The sequence below is a fragment of the Cyanistes caeruleus genome, chromosome 4 (genome assembly GCF_971803275.1).
Source record: "Cyanistes caeruleus chromosome 4, bCyaCae1.hap1.1, whole genome shotgun sequence".
NCBI classification, from domain to species: Eukaryota; Metazoa; Chordata; class Aves; order Passeriformes; family Paridae; genus Cyanistes; species Cyanistes caeruleus.
In genome coordinates, this window is record NC_141704.1 from 23,904,410 (window position 1) to 23,920,726 (window position 16,317).

Sequence of the window (16,317 nt, forward strand, 5' to 3'; positions counted from 1 at the left end):
TAATAACTGTGCTTTCAAGAAATGGGGCACTAAAAGCAAGCTATTCCCAAAAGCAGTGTTGGTTTTTCATCCCCACAAAATAAATATGGCATTGTCCTGAATTCTGGTACTTCTGTCTCAATTTCAACACCTCCTTCCTCCCAACTCATCAAAAACCATATAGGGCTCACTTAAATGTGTCACCTGGGCAGTTTGGAGTCTACTTGAAGAGTGGCAGAAACAAATTTCTCCACATTCTTAAAAACTAGAAGACTAAGGCAAAACAAAAACACCCAGAAGTAAATATGAAGGTCACATTCATACGTTGTGCAATACGTTGTTCATAAATATGGAAGAAGTAGAAATAAGGAGAGCATTGGAAGAGTGGATGGCTGGGTAGACTGGCAGCAAATCTGGAATAATTTCCTTCTTGGTCACTTGTTCACATTCCCACAGGATGATAGTGGGTGTGATTGTACAACAAATAGTTTTTTAGACCTGACATCCACCCACAAACGAAACATTCAGAAACATAAATATGGTCGTGTTTATGTTCTGACCACCCCAAATATTGCAAACCAACCCTTCTGAAGGGCATTAATCCCCATTAGTGGCAACAGCCTCTGTGTATTGGTGTGTGTGGCAATCAGCTTCCTAAGCAATTTATGTGTTATGTGGAAAATCAAGACCCCAGGTACCTAAGGAAATGCTTACAGAAGAGTTAAGGATCAGCTGACAAGAGGCTGCTAATGAGTGAGAGTACCCTGGCTGTGAGTAGCTGCTGCTGCAGCCTATGTGCAGGTCCTCAGCAAGACCCATGGACCCTCCTTCCCACATTCCCCAGGGCTGGAGAACAAATCTAACATCAGCTGGAACCAGGCAGCAGCTGCATGCACAGAGAAGTTACAAGTAACAATAGCATGACCTCCATGTAGCCTCCTCTGCTTTGTCTGTGTTATAGCACCAATATCAACATGAAAAAAATTCAAGTTACTATGTGAATGCTTTAGCACTAGGTGCAAAGTTAGAGGATTTGTTTTAATAAACATAATTTGTTTTCATAATCATTTAGGGACTTTCCATTGACATAAGAGCACAGAAACAATAAAAACCTGAAAGGTTTCTGGGACCAGTTCTGTAACATTCTCCCTTGAAGATGCCAAAACATCTGCCTCCCATAGAGCTTTACTTGTAAATACCATTGCTGTGCTCCTGGCAACACTGAACCCATGACGTAGAAAACAACCTATATACTACCTGAAATGAGCATGTGGGGCTGTTAGTTAATGTCCCCAGCTGCTCTGTGCACAGGTCTGACGCAGCAGATGCTCCCTGCTATGGTGATACTGACTCATCCCACCGCCCTGCAGGAATCCAGGCTCTGCAGGACCCTCTGTGGGAACACCTTGGGAAGTGGCTCTGCTTGGCAGCTGCACCAGGCAGGAGTGTGCTGGCACACCTCAAAACACCCATGACCTCCAAAAGTAAGTGTTGGAGACAGACAGACAGAGACAGACAGATACAATGAACAGAATGTGATAGCTGCTGAAAAACTGGAAATACAAAGATAAGTGTTGCAAAATTTCACTTCTTCTGTAAAATAAAGGACCAAAACAAATTTGATTTTTTTTTTTTTTTTTTGTCAGCTGGCAGTCCTGCAAAGTGTAGAAAACTTGTTCTCTGTGTTAAGCTTGATTTTAACTCTATATGGAGTATTTACATGTAGAAAACAGTGTGCGATCCAGTAGGATGCATGGAATTACACTCAAGAAAACATCAGAAGTCATCCCCTTCCTTGGAGGAAGCAACATCTCATGGGTCTCAGGTTTCTCATAATTTGTTTTAACTGGAAATCAACTGCAGGTCTCCTGCCCTCTGTTCAAAGACAAAATTCTGAAGGCATGTTCTCAATCTGACTCCACTAAATATTTCAGGATACAATCTGCATGAGGACCCATGCAAGAAAGCCTTGAGTGTGTTGAAACCACACGCAGCTGGAAATCCTCACTCTGGAAATGTTGTGGGCAAATACCTGCAGAAGAACCATCAGAAAGGCCTGTCCAGGAAGAAGGGACAATGGGTGCAAAGGTACAGCCTGGTGCCAGTGGAGCAATTGTTTTGTGGCAGGGTGACAAACAGCCTGTAGGAGCAGTGTTGGGCAGTCTGTGCTTCAGCAGCGCAGCCTGTGAGGAGCTGCAGCCAGGAACTTCCTTGTGGGTGCTTCAGGAAATATGTTTTATGTGATTTAACCCTTCACAACACTACAAGGCACTGACAGCCAGATTTGAGATAGTGAAAGAAACAAGGGGTTTAGCTTTGCTTCCGCTCAGTGTGATCCCTGACCACCCTGCGGGTCATTCCAGCACAGCCTGCATGGAGCGGACAGCAGTGTCTCAGGACTCTGTGTGTGCTATGTGGCTCTGCATTAGTGAGGTTCTCACACTGGAAAAGCACTGCTTTTCTACTAAATTGGGAAACTTAGTGTTAAAGAAGAGGAAAGAGCTGGAAAGTTTTCAGGAGGAAGCATGCCTCAGGTAGAGCTCCATTCTCCTTTTGCTGGTGAAGGCTCTCCTGGGGACAGTGAAAGTCCAGGTGTTGCTGTAGGAGCACCTCCCAGGAAAGGAAAGGCAACTTTTTTTCCATTCTGAAGCTGTAGGTGAATGGTAAAGAACAAAAGGCTCCCTTTGTTCTTCTGGGAAAGGCAGGGTGGCATATGCAATTTCTCTTTCCTGCTGGGAAAATGCTGCTGAAAACTTCATTTTGTTCTGAATGTGGGAACTTTTGAGGCATAATGTGCAGTCCTTTGCCAAGGCTTTGGGACAAGTGCTGCGAGCTGAAGCATGCAAACGGACTGGCAACTCTCATGACCTTCCAGAGAATGGAGGGCTGGGATTATTTGGCACTGATCCATGTATCAGGGACTTCCAAATGTGAACTAAATGTATAATTTTAACAATGAACTAACTGCACCTCACTAGCAGAATTTTATGTTAAACTGTCTGTCTGTCCCAGAGTCTCTTGAACTATTTTAAAGTGTCCTGTGTAGTCACTGCAACAGCTTCATACTACACATACACTCACCAACTTTCTAAGACAGTAACCACTTTTCCCAGATGGGAGACTGTCAGGAAAAAAACCCCCAAATCTTTATAGAAACAAGATGGAAACAGCTTTACTGTGGGGATAGGATGGGGGGAATAGCACAATTAGGGTTGGACAGCCAACAGTTAAAAGGGGTTGCTTGGCCACTTTGGTCAGCCCACTCCTTTGTGGGTGTGTCAAGGAGGAGGTCACCCAGGGTGACAGGATCAAACCATATTTTTCAGTCTCTGGGGCTAGTAGCCACCATCCAAGGATGGATAAAGGCTGCATGGTCCCTCACAGTGTGGCAGGCTGATCTGCAATTGGTCTCCCAGTGCCACCTGATACTACGAGCAACTCATTGGTAAGATTGCCATCAAGTATTACTTGAATTAGTCTGCCACAGTCACAGAATTCCAAAGGAATGTTATGGAGGAGATTGTGTATGTTTTGAAACTGAAGAACTGTCTAATGTATAACTGTCAAAGAAGAGATGGTCAATATGTGCCACTCAGCTTTCAGAGTTGTTGGTAAGGACAGACAACAAAAGTACAAAAGAGTTAAAATTCTGCAGTTCATTCCTTCAGTTTTCATTCCTACCCTTACAGTGAGCAATCACCTTTTAGTGTTACTGTATGCAGACAATAATGTTCATTTTTCAGACAGATAATCCACATCTGTAACTGATGTAAGATACTGTCCAGCTGTGGGAACATTGGCAAGAGACTCAGAGGCCCTAGATTTACATGTTTGCTATCAGTCTGCCAGGGAAAGCACGCAATGTGCAGTATCCACATGTTAACCATGATATGTGATGTAGCTGAGAACATTGATTGGTATTTTTTTCTTCAGGTGGCACTATCTTATCCTGAATCAAAATTCAGACTGAGTCAGAGGGGCAGGGATAAGCAGGCTAGAAACACTTCTGTTTGGGTGTGCTGTATCTTCCTATTTCTACAGGAGTACCTGTGGGAGTGGCAGAGAAACCATAAAAATGCAAAGTTTGCTGTGAATCACTGCATCCTTCCACCCATCCATGCCACTCCCCTTTTCACAAAATCTGTGTTGGTTTCTCAGCATACAATAGCAAACATCTTAAAAGCAGCTATATACATATGGGTACAGAGCCAATGAAAATAAAGGCACAAAAATTTTCAAAAATTTCATTACCTGAGGAATCACTCCAAATGCTTTTCTCCATTGCTGCACACTGACCGTGTTCCAGGAGACTCCATCAATCTGGATATCCCCTTCTGTATTCAGCAGTCTTAAAAATGCAAAAAGTAAAGTGCTTTTTCCTGAACCTGTTCTTCCTAAAAGGCCCACCTGCAATACAGATCATACAAGGAAACATTTAATACTCTTCACATAACAATAATCACAGACTAAGGCAAAAACCTTAGAGGTCTCAGAAGTGAAGAATAGTCCAGGTGGATCTCAGTGGGATAGCAAATATCATTCATGGGGGAATGATAAAAGCCTACAGCAAGAGCTGAATCAAACAATGGGCAGACTATGTTTTGTTAGAATTAACCAGATAAAAACTCTGATAGCTTACCCTTAGCTGAAGGACTGAAATTTGCTTGTCTGTTATCTTGCACTGATCAGCTCGGCTCTTTGTGCCTTTTCCCTTCACTTTGCTATGAAGCACTCATCAGCAAAATCACATCCAGAAACCAAAAACTAAGTAGGGAGCGCATTTGGATCACCCTAGTAAGCTACTCCATTTTCATATGATTGAAAATAAAGGGCCTAACTCTAATTAGTTAGCTTGAGGCAGAGGCAGTGGTTCCAGCAGACATCATGCCATTGGACACCCCCAAGCACTGGTGCAAGTCCTCAACCTGCCCAGTTGGTGCTGATTTTCCTTAACTCTAAGGTGTGAAGAAACATAATATTGTAGGTTTAGGGTTTTTTTTTTAAAGTTGTGTTTCCCTTGTAGGGGAACTGACCTATTGCAAGAACAAACAAATATCTGCAGTAACCACCAACAAACTCCAAGATGCTGCCTTTTCCAACATCTGAGTGTACATGGCTAACAATGTCCTGTCTGAGTGTGGGCTTCTTTTGTAGCATGACCATACTGGAGAACTGGCTGAAGGCTTGTAGTGCATGGGGCTGGTGACGGTCACTAGTGGTATTGCTCAGGGCTCAGTCCTAAGGACAGTTCTCTTCCACATATTCATCAATGATCTGCATGCAGGAGTCAAATGCACCATTGGCAAGGCTCCTGATGATACCACACTGGGAAATGGCTGTGGACTCCCTTGAGGACATGAGGCCTTGCAGAGAACTCTAGATAGTTTGGAACACTGGGCAATATTGCAGTTTAACAAGTCCAAATGTCAGATTGTGCAGCTGGGATGGAGCAATGCCAGGCACAAGGATAAACTGGGAGAGGAGTGGCTGTAGAGCAGCCCTGCAGAGAGGGATCTGAGGGGGCTGCCTGACAGCAGGATCAGTGCGAGTCGGCTGCCTGTGCCCGGGCAGCCAAGAGGGCAAACCCCAGCCTGGGCTGATCAAACACAGCATCAGCAGCAGCTGGGCAAAGGGGTGATTATCCCACTCTATTCAACTTTGGAGCAGCCTCACTTCCAGTTCTGTGTGCATTTCTGGGCTCTGCAGTTTAAGAAGGATGTGAAGGTGAGTGAATGCATCCAGAGGAGGGCAAAGAAGCTGGGGAAAGGGCTGGAAGGAATATCCTACAATGAGTGGACAGGAACTTGGGCATGTCCAGTTTGGAGAGGAGGCTGAGGGGCAACTGACCTCTTATCCCTGGGATCCAGTAGGAGGATACACAGGAATGGTTCAAAGCTGCACTGGGGAGGATCAGACTGGACATCAGGAAGCATTTCTTTACTAAGGTGGTGGTCAAACACTGGAACAGGCTTCCTAGAGAGGTGATTGATGCCTCAAGCCTGTAAGTCTTCAAGAGGTGTTTGATAATGCACTTTAATTTCTGGGCAGCCATTAAGTGGTAATTCCATCCCTCAGCAGAGGAAAACTCCTTTGTTTCCTTATTGGTGTACTACCTATGCAGGAGAAACAAATTCTCCAGTTTAAGGAGCATCTGAGTCCAGGGTTCATCACTGAACTTGAATCACAGTCCTTGAGAGAAGGACTTCTGTTTTTACTGCTCTATCCCTTCTTTGTAGAGTACAAAAATGTCTTTAATTTTCCCTGTTCCACTGCTTCAAGGGATTTTCCAGGAAGTAAATCTGCAACAGCACCTGCATCTTCACGTTCCAGGAATCACAGGTGTCTCTCTTTCAAAGGCAGACTGTAAAGGCTGAGTTCAAAGTTTTGGTGCCCTCAAACTTAGTAGACTAAACACTCAGTTCATGTAAACCAAGACAAACCTACCAAACCTGCAGAGACTGGTGCTGTCCAAATTAGGAGTGAATATGTGCCTCGTGTCAAGGCCAGGGAGCCGTCACTGAACCTTTCTCATTAATGTGGGACAGTTAAAATCTCTTCCTTCATTAGGCTTCAGCTCAGGAAATCACAAGCCTTTCTTCCCATTCCAGCAAGCATGGGTCTTTAGCATGAACTTGAAGCCAAGTGTTAAACTTCTACCTAAATGCTGTCCTGAAACTAAAGCCCTTTCTTAAACACAACCCCAAACACGCACAAAGATTAATCAGAGGTTTGTCAGCCCTCTAAAGAATGGAGCTGTTTACGGTCTGTAATAATTCAGGGTGGCGTAGAGCCCTCATGGAATGGGTGAGACGGCACCTCCACCCTCCGGCCGCCGAGCCAGCGGTGCATTACCCTTGGCACGGCAGCCAGTATTCTTCTGTGCCCTGCCCCACCGGGTCAGGCTGTCCCCAGCACCTGCATTCACCAGAAACCTTCCCTCTCCACAGCAGCAGAATCTCAGGCACCAGAACACAGCTTGGAAAACTGCTGCATGTGTATTTTATCCAAAGTCATTTCTGTTCTTCAGTTAGTTTAGAAGATATTTTGCCTTGCAACAATTTCATTTAGAAAACCTTACCAGACTCAAAATCCCTTTAAGTCATTGAATAGGTTTGTGACAAGTCTCTACTTAAGCTTAATAGAAGTTAGAAAAAGCACAACAAAACAGTGTCTTACCCTCTGCCCTGAACTTATTGAAAAGGAAATGTTTTCTAGTACAGCAGCTCCTCCTTCACCGTATTTGGCTGTAAGGTCTTTCACAGTCATTTGGCCCCCAGATGGCCAGTTCTTCTCTTCCTTCACATGCCTGTTTTCAATTACAAGGGCATCTGAAAACTGATTCTTCTTCTGAGGCTTAATGCTTTTTGTCTCTTCTGTTGGCATGTCAATGAATTTAAATATTCGTCCGACGGACCGCATCTACAAATCAAAACAAGCAATATTCTAATTGTAATTCATACTAAACTAACAACACAAATGAAATAAAATAATTCCCAATTCCTAGACAGAACCTGAGTATTTTTTCTGTGTAAGCTACTGTCATGAGTAACCCACAACTTTATTGTGTTCCATACTTATCTGTATCCAAAAACTCTTAATGCCTCTTTAAGACCTAGTGTGGCTGGAACTGGAATTACAGGGCACTTGGGAGATGCCAGTCCCTTGAAAAGGTCCAGGCACCCAAGCCAAGTCCCTCTTGCTCCCAGCAGCATTTCTAAAGGCAGAGGCTAGTGCTTATTTACTGGGGGTTTTTTCTTCCTGTTGCTGTTTCACTTGTTATTTTTCACTGTTTTTTTTTCACTTAAATCTACTTACTCATTCCTTATTGGTGGAAAGAGATTGGTTGAAACTAAGGGGAGGTAACTAATTTTCAAGTGTCCACCTTTTTTAATTGTCTTAAACCAAGACACCTATACTATGATATAATCTTCAAAGGCAGGCTACTTCTGCTCTAGAGCTCTAGATTCCATTGCACTTGTACTTCTGACATTGGTCCAACATGTGATTCTTGCTTCCTTTTTAAATGGACAATAGTAGCTCCTTCTATCTTAAAAATTCAGTTTTGAAAAGTGATGACTTGTATCTAGGAAGACAAAGAATAATAATAAAAACAACATGGGTCACTTAAACTCTTCAGGAAGGTATGGGATTGCCCAAAACCTGAAGTTCTTTGAATAATGACTGATCACCAAAGATCAGTAGACTGCATGGGATTTGAAAAATGGAAAACAGTAGCATAAAGTAAAAAAAAACAATCATTAAACAGTAACAGTTGAACATTTATGAGAAACTATAATTAAAAAAAAAAAAAAATTAGTAGGAAGTTCCAGGATAGTGGATTTTGGTGAAATAGTGAATTTTGGATCAGTAATTACATATATATTAGGTAAAAAAATAAAGTCCTGTAGTTCATGAACATCAGACAGAAGTTGCTAGTAGCAGTCTTAGTGCAGTTTCAAAGGAACATGGGGCTAGAAAGGAGCCTCTTGATCTTGTTTTTTTTAATGGATCAAGGGTCAATAAATAATTCATTTCCTTCACTACAGCTTCACTGCTCAGGTGGCCAGAAAACATTTTCTGCTTTATGGACAACTTTGCTGTTATAACTCTATTAATTTTAAATTCTAAAGAACTCCTTTTACTAGCTGCTTTCCCCATTCATTTATGGGGGGGACACCTTAGATCCGATCACCCTTTGTTCTCCAGGACTAAAGAAAATCCAGATTTAAGCCTCTTTCTTAATCCATGTTCTCCTTCTCCAAACTCCCCAGTTCAAAACAAGCTTTCCTGTCTGACCAGAATGTACGCAGCATTTTGGATGATGTTTTACCAGGACATTGCTAATTCCCTATTCTATATTAAGAATATCTGCATTAACACATCCTAGGATCATACACTATTTTTTTCACAGTCACATCTTATAGTCAGCTTTTGACTGAGGGGTGTTCAGCCAAGCTTTCCTCCATTTTAGCCATTTCTAACCAAGATCCTCACTTACCACTGAGGTTATTCTTAGCCGTCTCTAAATCCAAGATTTTGCACTTTCGTTAGTGGAATCTATTTAATACCTACCATTTGAGGTCACCTAATACATTTAAACTCCCAGGATCCTTTATGCCAACACTGCCTTTCAGCTTTGTGCCATTGGCAGATTTCTTCAACAACTTTTTTATTCTGTTGAGAGCATTTTAAAAAGATTAAAATTAGCTCAGTCAGCAATCTAATCTTTGTTGAGTAGCCTCCCTACAGGTTAATACATAATACAGCTTAATGCCATTTCCTTTCTGACTAACTCATTAACACTTTACAGTTCTTGTAATAATCCTGATATCCTTCATTTATTTAATTCCTGAAACAGAGCCACAGTCCTTTCCTGAAGGTAAATGAGACCTATTACATGACTATTGTCTGGAAAATAAATCATCAGACACAGTTCTGAGGATACGGTGATGCAGCCCTAATGTCAGTAAATGTAAGTGACTCCAACCTATATGCATCACATTTTTAGTTATAGAAAATAGTTTCTAAAGACAGGTGCTATCAAACTGGTGGTGGTATCAATGACTTCTCGTTTCTCCTTCTCAACAAAAATTGACAGTTGTTATTTTGTCACGTGTCACCACCACTGCCAGCTTGTTTTATTTATTTGAAGTGGCCATTTTATGATTTCCAGCCTCTCAGCCAGTTCTTCCTGAACACTTGGGTATGAGGTCTGCTCTACCTGGTATGGATGGCATTGTTGCAGTCTGGTTTCACAGGTGTAAGTGAAATGTCCAGCTGCAGAACCAAATCACCCCTAGCTGAAGGTTCTGATTTTATATGGACTGACTCACAGGGGGTCACAGGTATGTGTTCCTCCACAAACTATACAATTTAGGGAAACCAGGATTCTAGCTGGTTTCCATGTAATTCCCACCTCAGATATTATAAATCCTATTTCTACCTTCTGCTCCACTTTTAATTACACAGATTAAACACTGCCTTTTCAGTGAAAATTAGGATCAAGTATTTATCCAGCTTTTGAGCCATTTGCAAGCCTAACTTTGATTTTGTCAAGCTTCTCTATCTGCTTCTTGTCCTCCAACACATAGCTGGTTTAGGTTAACATTAAAATCTATTCTGTAGATGCTGTAATTCCTAACATACTGTCAGAGAATGTAGTTCATGCTGGCAGTCCTAGAGCCTTCAAAATGTCCTGTTTTCCTCCTGTTCAAGAAATAGGTTTCAGCTCCTTACTTGTAGAAGACGTGACTTCCCTTTACATTCAGGTAAATTAAGTGCCCCAGTCCAACTAATTAATTAATTAGATTCCTTGCTTTACAAAACTTGTTCTTGAAAACATCATTTGTCCTCTAATCTGTATTTTCAGAAATATATTTCTGTTTAGTGCTATCATGGAAAACCCTTTGTACATCTCTGTTTAACTGCTTTTATATTCTTTTTGAAAAGTGCTTCTACTTGATGTATTAGGTGCAATTCATTTTTGCACCTCAATCCCGAATGAAATACTGTTGGGTAGATTTTCTATGTGGAAGTAAATGCAAGGGAATACTGGGGTGGTAGCTTATATCTCAGCATCTTGAAACACAATTGTGACAGAAGTTCTAAAAAGCTAACACACAAGCTTATCAGTTCTTATTTCCATCTCAACCACTGTGCAAGACAGAAAAGCATGGTCATCATCATGTCCATGTGTATATGCCAGCTCTTTTTGATGCCACAAACAAGACCTCAGATCAGGCTGATAGTTCTCTCCCCATCTGACTGTCAATAGTAAATCCCACAATGAGCACCATGCAGTTAATTTGACTGGTATTTTGATAGTACCTTTGTTTTCATAATTCTTAGCTTTATAGAAACATAGCCATTTTAGAAACAAAGGTCTTTCTTCAAGGTCTTGGCTTCATCAAGAGCTGTGAATGTTTGTACAGGCAGAGATTCCCCATAACTGCCCAAGAGGCCAGACCACAACACACTGTCTAATGTCTGCTGTGAAGCCAGCTGGATGAATAGCCTTTCTACACAAAAGAAAATTTAATCTCAATGTCCTAGCTCCCCTGACAGACTTATCAGTTATGTATGCACATATTTTAGACAGTATAATCATTTTAAAATCAATTCTGAATTCCTTGTTCTATAGCTTGAACTATGATTTAAATCTGGGCAGAATGTAGCATGTCAGGAACATTTTACAAAAATATCCATTCTTCCTTTCACAGGTAGAAATGTTCTGTCATCCATAATGACAGGTATAGGATAGGTGACAGCAAGTTTCTTATCCATTTTTCCCATCAGCACTGTGCCAGCTATATTCATGTTCTTTAACTAGTGCCTTTGAATAAAAGAGTATATTTACTATTTTCATCCCTAAGTCTATAGCATAGTACACTATTTTTAGCCTTGCCTAATTGTATTTTGCTGAAATTTTAGTAGCACTGCAAATTCTTTAATTTATTTTCTCATTAATATCACTTAAACTCTTCTTAACTTTGAAGAAGAATTCATAACATAATTATATAATTCATATTTCAAGAAGGTGGAAGAAGTAATTCTTTTACAAGTAAGATAATAGAGTTAATTTAATCAGGCTCTGTGTTATCTTCTGCTAAAAAGAGAGCAGGCACTCTCTTCAGACCAGACACACACAGTATTCAATGGTTGTGTTGCCAGACATCACCTCCTCACAAACACACTGCTTGGAAAGTGCAGCTGGGAGATCTGTGGGGGATTGGTCCAATGGTTCGTGTTGTAAAAAATCCTGTGCATTGAGTCATTGAACCAAAGCTGGCTCGGTAGGCAGAACATACGGTTCTACCAAGGTTCCACATCATCTGCTGTTACATATTGGGTGCACTTATAGGATGTATACTCCTCTTCTGAACTGCAAAAATTAAATACTTGGTTCATTTAAAACTTTTACTGATTTTTTTCTCTTTATCACACTGCTGTGCAGGCAGGCAGAAAAGAGAATGTTCTAAAGATTTTTTTCTTCATTATGTTTCCTTCCAGAAGACCAACACTCCACTTTGAGGACAGCCATTCTGATGCACATTTTACAATCAAGTATTTACTCTACTTAAACTTTGGAAATTAACAGTGTTCTCAGGTTTTCTGCCAACAGTAGTAAAAACAATAATAAGATCATATCCTAGATTTTAAAAAAATAATCAATTGAACAGGTTAAAGGAGGTTAAAGGTATGGGAATATAAAAGCATAAAAAATCATCTGTTAAAAGCACCATCATTTTTCACAGCTGTATTTTTAAATTTAGTCTTTTTCCCTACCCTGTATTGCTTTAATTCTTCAGCATCCCTGATGTACAGGGTTGGGCACTGTGACGTTTAGCAAGTGGGGTTTTAATATCTCTTTGGGGGATTCTTTTTATATCTCCTTATATAAGTTATCTTGGCAACAGTAAAAGCATGGCATTGTCTCTTTCCCTGAAAAAAGGAACTGTCCTTCACCATTAAAGCACTGCTCCTGCAGGATATACATCAGTGAAAGAAGAGGTTATAAAGCATTTAAATAGTCCACTGGGACTAGCTAATGCTTATCTGTGAAAGCAGCACTTACTGAAAAAATTATTTTCTATTTCCTTATGAAGGGGAAAAAACAATTTGGGACACTACAAGACTGCCTAGAAGTATAAAGAAAGACTGAAAACCACCTGAAAGGATATTAGCAGAAATTATCAAATTGAAATAATAAATCTAGCCTAATTCCTAGCTTTAAATTAAACAACAGATAGCTGTTGGAATGACCATGTATGTTTCTGAGGGGGAAAAGAGGGTTTGGGGGTTGTTTGGGTTTTTTGTTTGTTTTTAAATAAAGGCAGAGCAGACAAAGTACCAGGGCTGTAGAGAATGAAATGCCAAAACCATTACCATTACCACTGTGGGGTATTAAGAGACAATAGGGATTTTTAATTTAAAGTCAAAACTGTTCAGCAAAAATTGTTTCAAAGACAATATCTGTGTGTGTAGAAATAAAAACCAACCTAGGAACTCAGATTCTTCAATCTGTGTGCCAGTGTCATGGAAAGCTCACGAAGGAGATTGTGTGGAATAAAGTCAAATTTGCCACCTAGCCATCTGTTTGGCCAGCTACTCCTTTGGACATGGCTTTCAACCACTTACAGAAAACTCCAGCTTATATGACATCTAAAGACTGCTACCTACAAATGTGCTATTCACTCAGGCATGCTTGTCTGCAGGCTTGTAAACACAGATATCACAGCTGCTCAAGGAAAGGCAAGAGTGATGTCAGCTAGAGCAGTGTGTGTGTATCTGTAACTGGAGACATGGGGAGATGTGCCAATTCTAGTCAATCTGGTCCTGTGGGGAGCTTCAAACTACCTCTAGAGAGAAAAATAGAGTATAACTAAATAGACTACTAAGTCAGGCAACCCTTTGCAAAACATCTTTAGCCAAATAATTGTAAAGTACTTTGAAGAGGGAAGTGCTAAATGCAGAGACTACAGAGTAGGAAATGATAAATACATCTGTATCACCCAATGAAGCATTTTTATTATCTTGACACCATTAAGCTCTTTTTACCTGCTCATGCATAGGAACAGCTTTTGAATGTCAAGACAACCATCCTGCCAGCAATATTTATTAACTTCTCATCTGGGAAGTCTAAAAATTCATGTAATGAGGGTGGGCAGTTATCCACTGTTAAAAGATGTCCAGAGGATCCACTGTAACCTGATGGACCTTAGAAGGCTATCAATAATATAATATAACATATAACATAACCATTGCTCCAGCACAGTCCTTTGTCTTAACACAGGGCAAAAGTACTCAGAAATGTCTAGAGCAACTTGAGACTTCCTTTCCAAGGGAAAGGGAGTTACTTTCTTGTTGCTACTAACAGGTGACATTTTAACATGGCTGTACTTTTAGAAAAGGGAAGTGCTTCTTTATGAAAGCACTATTGTGCACTTTCCAGCACCCTCTAAACCCTACAGTAAGACTTCCTGGTGCTCTTGTGAAACACCTTCAGTTTGTATTAAGCCATGTAATATGCACACATGATTTGTATACAGATTTTCATGCTTAAAGTGATCACATTCTGCCTTACAGGGGATGGAGTTCACAAATGAGAGCCAAGTGAAGGAACATGGCTGTTGCTGTTTTTGTTTTGGGGGGCTGACCTACTAGAGAGCAGCTTTGCAGAGGAGGACCAGGGAGTCTTGGTGGATGATAAATTGACTATGAGCTGGCAATGTGTCCTTGAGGCCAAGAGGACCAGTGGTGACCTGGGGTGCCTCGGGAAGGGTATGGCCAGCAGGTCAAGGGAGATGATCCTGCCCCTCTGCTCGGCCCTAGTGAGGCGACATCTGGAACGCTGTGTTGAGTTCTGGGCTCCTCAGAACAAGAAAGACAAAGAGAGGGTCCGGTGGAGGGTCACAGAGATCATTTGGGGTCCAGAGCATCTCTTTAATGAGGAGAGGCTGCAGCAGCTGGGCCTGCTCAGTCTAGAGAGCACTGACAGGGGATGACATTAATGCATATAAATAGCTCAAAGCAGGTTTCAGATGGTACCAGGTTCTTCTCAGAGGTGCCCAGTGACAGAACGAGAAACAGACTTTTAAATCACTATTGATAATAGGTAAAAGGAACTCAAAAACATCTATTGTGATCTGCTATGCAAAGCTAAGTAGACCAAGGAAGGAATATTATGTATATAAATACAGAAAATATAATCATAACAAAATAACCCCAAGCCTTTTCAAGGTTTTCCTATCGCTGCTACATCTGCAATCTGAATCCTCAAATGCAAGTGTTTGCTGTTGCCTATTCCAGGCCAGAAAAACTTCTGATCATGGAAAAACTCAGTTTTTGACACCCCAAAACCAGTAGTTTGCTATCAAAGGTATGAGAGAAACTTTTCTGACAGACCTGTGTAATATTCAACTCTGAAGAGAATTCACTGCACAACCATAATCAACAAGACAATTCCTCAAAAGAAAGCACAGCACTGTGCATTTTTGCTTACCAAACTATCAACATCTATGCTTGAGTTTACTGCCCACTGCAAGGTTCCCATGATGTTCATAGCTAAAGTAAGAATAATTCCAGCTGTACCTGGTCCTTCACCTGTGGAGAGAAAAACACATTCCATTTCTATGTAAATAAAAAGCCATTAGAAAACATAAAATTAGCATGTATATCTTAAAATGCATATTCATACTCTCTCCTCTTTCATTTCATGGAGAAAACATGGTTTTGTTAATCATAGAAAGGACTAAGAGCTAAATCATAGTTAAACACCTGACTAGAAACCCTAATCTTGCTTGGCAGAAGAAAAAGTTAAATCTTGGTACTTAACCTGTAAAGAGAATCAGGTCTCTGCAATCTTGATTTGACTTTCCTTTTTCCAACACACATGAATCTGTGAAATTACTCTTATCTAACTAAAACACCACACACAGCTAACAACTTTAAAATTCAAAATGGCTTACATTTTCATTTCTTTGACAAATAGAGGACGTTCTCCCTAGTGTTTCACAAAGATGCAGGTGTAAATTTTTTAGCTTTAATTGTCAGCTGTAACAACGGGATTTCCCAGGGATTTTCCTTCATGACTTCATACAATACAATATAAGCATTTAATATACCACACTGTTGATTTTTAACCTCACCATGTGTTAAATGAAATTGAGAATTTAAGGCAAATGCCTTTTTATGATTTCTCCATTCTTTATATAGTTTTCTTCAATAAACTTCCTCCTGTTTTTTTAATAGACATCTCATTATATAAGTAAATATAAAAGTAACCATAAAAGCAACATATTACTCATGAAAACTGATAGATTAAGAAAAGAAATTTAGTGTTTCTCCAAGGGCCTATTATAACAGTAAGGATTATAATGGAGAAAGATGAAAAATTTTTATATTTGTAAAAAGTGTTTCTAACTCCTTTTCTCCAGTAAAACATCCAGGACAGCTAACACAAGAAATTATTTTCCTAAAAAACCCAAACTACTAAGGACACACAGTGAGAAATGAGAAGGGCAGCAGAGAACATTGTTTCCCATGAATTGAAGGGGAACTAGAAATCTCCTTAGTAACAAAAGTAAGTGCCTATTTTCATACCAAAGTATGTGTGGTGTCTTCTTTTGTAAGGAGAGCTAGAGCTCCTTCTACAGAAAACAGAGGATAGCATTTCAAAAACTACACAGTATTTGATAAATTGCAAGCTCTTATTTAACTCCTTTTCAACACTAAAGTACGGCTGAGAGAAATTTGAAGATTTTTAGATTTAAAAATCTCCTCCATAAAATCATCAAACTCTTGTTAATCAGCAACCATAGTACTGAAACTGCATACAGA

General features: G+C 40.4%; 1 protein-coding gene across 4 annotated transcripts in view; it reads right to left on the bottom strand.

Moving 5' to 3' along the window:
• Nucleotides 1–16,317, bottom strand: part of CFTR (CF transmembrane conductance regulator) — an 86,737-nt gene that overhangs the window by 7,839 nt on the left and 62,581 nt on the right. For all 4 annotated transcript variants that reach the window (XM_086887028.1, XM_086887027.1, XM_086887025.1 and 1 more), the window contains 3 exons: nt 14,981–15,081; nt 7,156–7,398; nt 4,231–4,386 (listed from right to left, as the gene is read on the bottom strand). In XM_086887028.1, coding sequence (XP_086743154.1) covers nt 4,231–4,386; nt 7,156–7,398; nt 14,981–15,081 — 500 coding nt within the window. The remainder of the gene's footprint in view (nt 1–4,230; nt 4,387–7,155; nt 7,399–14,980; nt 15,082–16,317) is intronic.